Source organism: Juglans microcarpa x Juglans regia, chromosome 5S, assembly GCF_004785595.1.
Source record: "Juglans microcarpa x Juglans regia isolate MS1-56 chromosome 5S, Jm3101_v1.0, whole genome shotgun sequence".
NCBI classification, from domain to species: Eukaryota; Viridiplantae; Streptophyta; class Magnoliopsida; order Fagales; family Juglandaceae; genus Juglans; species Juglans microcarpa x Juglans regia.
The window spans coordinates 26,766,011-26,769,727 of record NC_054603.1 but is presented as its reverse complement, the minus strand read 5'-3'; the positions used below and the strand labels follow the sequence as shown (position 1 = coordinate 26,769,727).

Sequence of the window (3,717 nt, the reverse complement as noted above, 5' to 3'; positions counted from 1 at the left end):
AAACCTACTAAACTGTTCATTAAATACATATTTATAGTGCCACAAGGCAAAAATCCAAATTTTTACTTTTCTGAGTTATTTGCTTGAGCAGAATGTCGAGCAAGTATCGAGCAAACTTTCTTCTTGACACTTTTTCTATTCGCAAGTAGTGCCAAAAATATGAGCTCAAGCCTCATTGAAAATCCGCCAAAAAAAACATAACACATCATTGTCGGGTCAGGTCGTCAAATAGGGCCGCCACACCAACAAAATCAAGCTCCACCAACCCAACAATTATATATTTGTACAAGAATAGTGCAACACCAAGAGAGAATGCAAACACAAAATGCAAAAATTAACATATCAATCTCTAAACTTAATATTGTTTAGATGCTCCATGAACAAGTCATTCCAAGTGTCAGTAATTCCTGGTAAGCACCAGTGCATACAATCATGATGTTTTTTCCCACCAGATGTGGATGGATGGGCATCTGCTCTAAACTCACTCATATGTGTTATGTCTAAAATATGGAAACCAGACCGTTTAAGGGCTTTCTTTAGGTGGCGATTCACTAGGCGTGCCTCCACATTTGTTCCATTATTCTTGAGAGAGAAGAGTCCTTCAACCTGAAATGTAAACCAAGATTTCAATACTTATTTAACTAGGTGTGCCTCCATATTATAAAGTTTAAATATTGTTAGATTAATGTTGTCTTGCAAAAGAGAAATACAGGAGCATGTAGAATAAAGTTAATAGACTAGATAAACACAATAGAATGCAAGTTCCATGTAATCCACCTGCTCTGGCGATAAAGGCTGTAGCCGTTGACAAGTACCACCTTCGTTCCAGTCACCTCCCTCAAAATGTCTAGGTGATTGTGTACGAAAGAACTTGATAGCACCTGGTTGCAAATTTTTCTTTATGAACAAGACCTATCATGAAAGCACATGCACTGTTTGAGCATCTAATTACAGAATTACACAAGATGTGCAGAGTAATATGGCAGCTGATTGCAGAATGGAGTCAGGACTATCTCTGTCTTGCCTACACATAAAAGTTTAGGTCCAAAATTTGTCCCCTGTAGTGTTACCAATGGGTGGGACTTTCACACCACTAGTTGCTACAAAAACTACTCATTGCAAGCATGCACTAGTTATATATGTGCAAGTCTGCAGAAATTATAAAGTTGAAGCATGGTTGGACCAACCATTTTGTGCAAGCCTATATCTTCTTCGCAATTACTTAAAATTAAATAAGAAAAAAATATTCAATCCTGTACCATGTGCTTTAAAACCATATCCAGGCCAACATCAGGTGGTATTGGAGGTATGACAGGGTGATCCTTCTTGAAGAAAAGCATGGGTGACTTCACAGGGTCAAATTTTGAAGGAGCCCACCACCTATTAACAAGAACCAAAAAAGGCCAAATAAAGGATCAGTGATATCTTCTTGCACTTAAAACTGTTCCCATAGTCAAAAATAACAAACGTCAGGACAGAATAAATCATAAGCAGAAGAGTAAACAGCACCACTGACTGGCTCTGTCATACATGCAATGGTAAATTTCAATGGTCATATGGCCAGTAGTTATCAATTCCCTAGGATATTTGGAGGACATAAATTTACCAGTGTCCTGTGTTAAAAATTAGAATATCATGGAAGGCTGGTGCACCCGCCCACGTGCCTTCTGGAACATCAACATCAAGTCTAAAACCCTCTTTAAATCCAAGAGATTCCAACACACCACCATTAGCATTAGCTGACCACCTGCACGAAACAGGACCAGAGCAAGCCTAAATTACCCAAAACTGTAGAATATAATGTGCACAAAATCAACTAAACGACTAAGAAAAAGAAACAAACTATTATGTTCAACACCTTATAATTCATGAATACCGAGGCAATCTCATGCATGTGAGACCCCCCAAACGAAAAAGAAATTGAAAAATTGCACGGTCTATAGCTTCAACTTAGACACGAGAAGAAGTTAATCGAACATCCAAATTGCAACCAACTAACTAAGCATCACTCTCATCACCCTTCTTCACCACCAATGATAAAGTCTAAGCTAACCTACTCATTGTTGCCAACCACATTCCTGAATTAACTATTTTTTTATTAGCATCGGATGTCCATGAATAAAATTTTGAATAATCCTGGGGTGTAGAGGCCTTTGTCAAGGAGTTTCCCGCAAATGTAATCGAGTAATTTAAGGGAAAATTTCCCAAAATTCCTTTTTTCAGACCACTCAATAACATGCCTTTTTTCTGGAAGTTGTTTATACCTCCCTATATGGGTCTGGCAATCAGCGAGCTGAAATAAAACAATCATTTGTGCCTTCACATTAATAAAAGCTTTTATTCATGTCATTGTGAAGTACTTTACGCAATTAGAGACCTTACCTACCATAGCGAGCCAAAAGATTTGTACGGTGATATGCGATGGTAAGATTATAGTTCAGAAAAGTAAATCCACGATCAGCACCAGCTGGCCGCCACTTCTTCACTTTACTGGAAACACGTTTCAGAGTGCAGAACAGAGAAATGAACATGTTTCTATTCAAGGAATCCCCAACAAACCCTGCACTGTTAAACTTTCTTAGGTTATACAAGTAACATGATGACTCAGATCTTCTGGGCAACACTACAGAAATTACAGCTTAACTAAAGAGAGGGAGAGAATACCGATGTTGGTGTTCCTGTACTTCTCAAGAAAGTAAACGGGATCGAACAGCGGGAGATCACAGCGCCGGGGCTTCCACCGCCACTTGGTGAGTTCCCAACCGTTGGATTTGTTGTTGGTGATGCAATTCCAGCCCTTGAATATCTCCTTGCACGAGCCATCATACCTTGCCGGTCTCGGCTGGTGGTCGTAGATCCATGCCCCATCCGAGTAGTCGCAGGATCCACCTAGGGCTACATTCGGGTCAGGCACTGGGCTTTGTCCAAATTGGAAGGTTTGGTGGGAGAGCAAAGGATTGGAGGAGGTTTTCCTGGAGAGAGAGAGGACGAGGAAGATGGAAGCAAAGCAGAGAAGAGAGAGGAGGGGAAAGAGAGGGATTTTCTTTACGTGGTTATGATAGTGACCGTTTCTTGCGGCCATGGCGGACAGAAGTGATGAAACTTAGCGCACGTTAGCGCGCAAAAGACGTTTATCTGAGTATGTAATAACAGGCAAAAAAAAAAAAAAAAAAAAAAAAAAAACAAAACAAAACAAAAACAAATATACATTACGCCACATTAATGTTAGATTTTATTAAAATCATAAAATTATTTTGGGTATTTTAAATAATAATGTAATATATCATTTTCCTTATATGTTTAAATAAAATTTTGTACATTAATAAAGAATGTCAACTCATTAAAATAATGAAAAAAGAAATGTTAAATAGCATTTGTTACAGAAAATTAATCATTTTCTAGCTATTAGGTAGTATTTGTGTCGTAACAAGAAATTAGCTATTTTCTAACTGTTAGAGTGCATCATAAGTGGATTATAAGATAATTAATCTATTCAAATTTTAGAATACACAAGAACAGACGAGAGTTTCGTCCTACAATATATATTTCCATCTTGTAATTTTCAAATTGTGTTTTTGAGTTGAAAACAAAAGTTAACGTCATTGATGTTAACAAAACCAAGCATAAGAATAAGTTGCAAGCCAAGAACGAGAAAAAGTTCAGGAAAAATCCGAACCCCAAAGATCAAAACAATAAGAAGAAAGATCATTGTTTTGT

At 37.7% G+C, this 3,717-nt stretch overlaps 1 protein-coding gene across 1 annotated transcript; it reads right to left on the bottom strand.

The window, feature by feature from the left end:
* Window positions 1-329: 329 nt before the first annotated feature.
* On the bottom strand, window positions 330-3,140 carry LOC121267602 (protein trichome birefringence-like 13). Its single transcript, XM_041171553.1, has 6 exons — window positions 2,665-3,140; window positions 2,383-2,560; window positions 1,607-1,747; window positions 1,260-1,380; window positions 778-912; window positions 330-606 (listed from the first exon to the last, which is right to left on the bottom strand). Exons 1-6 carry the CDS (start codon window positions 3,080-3,082, stop codon window positions 343-345), a joined length of 1,257 nt encoding a protein of 418 aa, XP_041027487.1. The 5' UTR covers window positions 3,083-3,140; the 3' UTR covers window positions 330-342.
* Window positions 3,141-3,717: the final 577 nt, after the last annotated feature.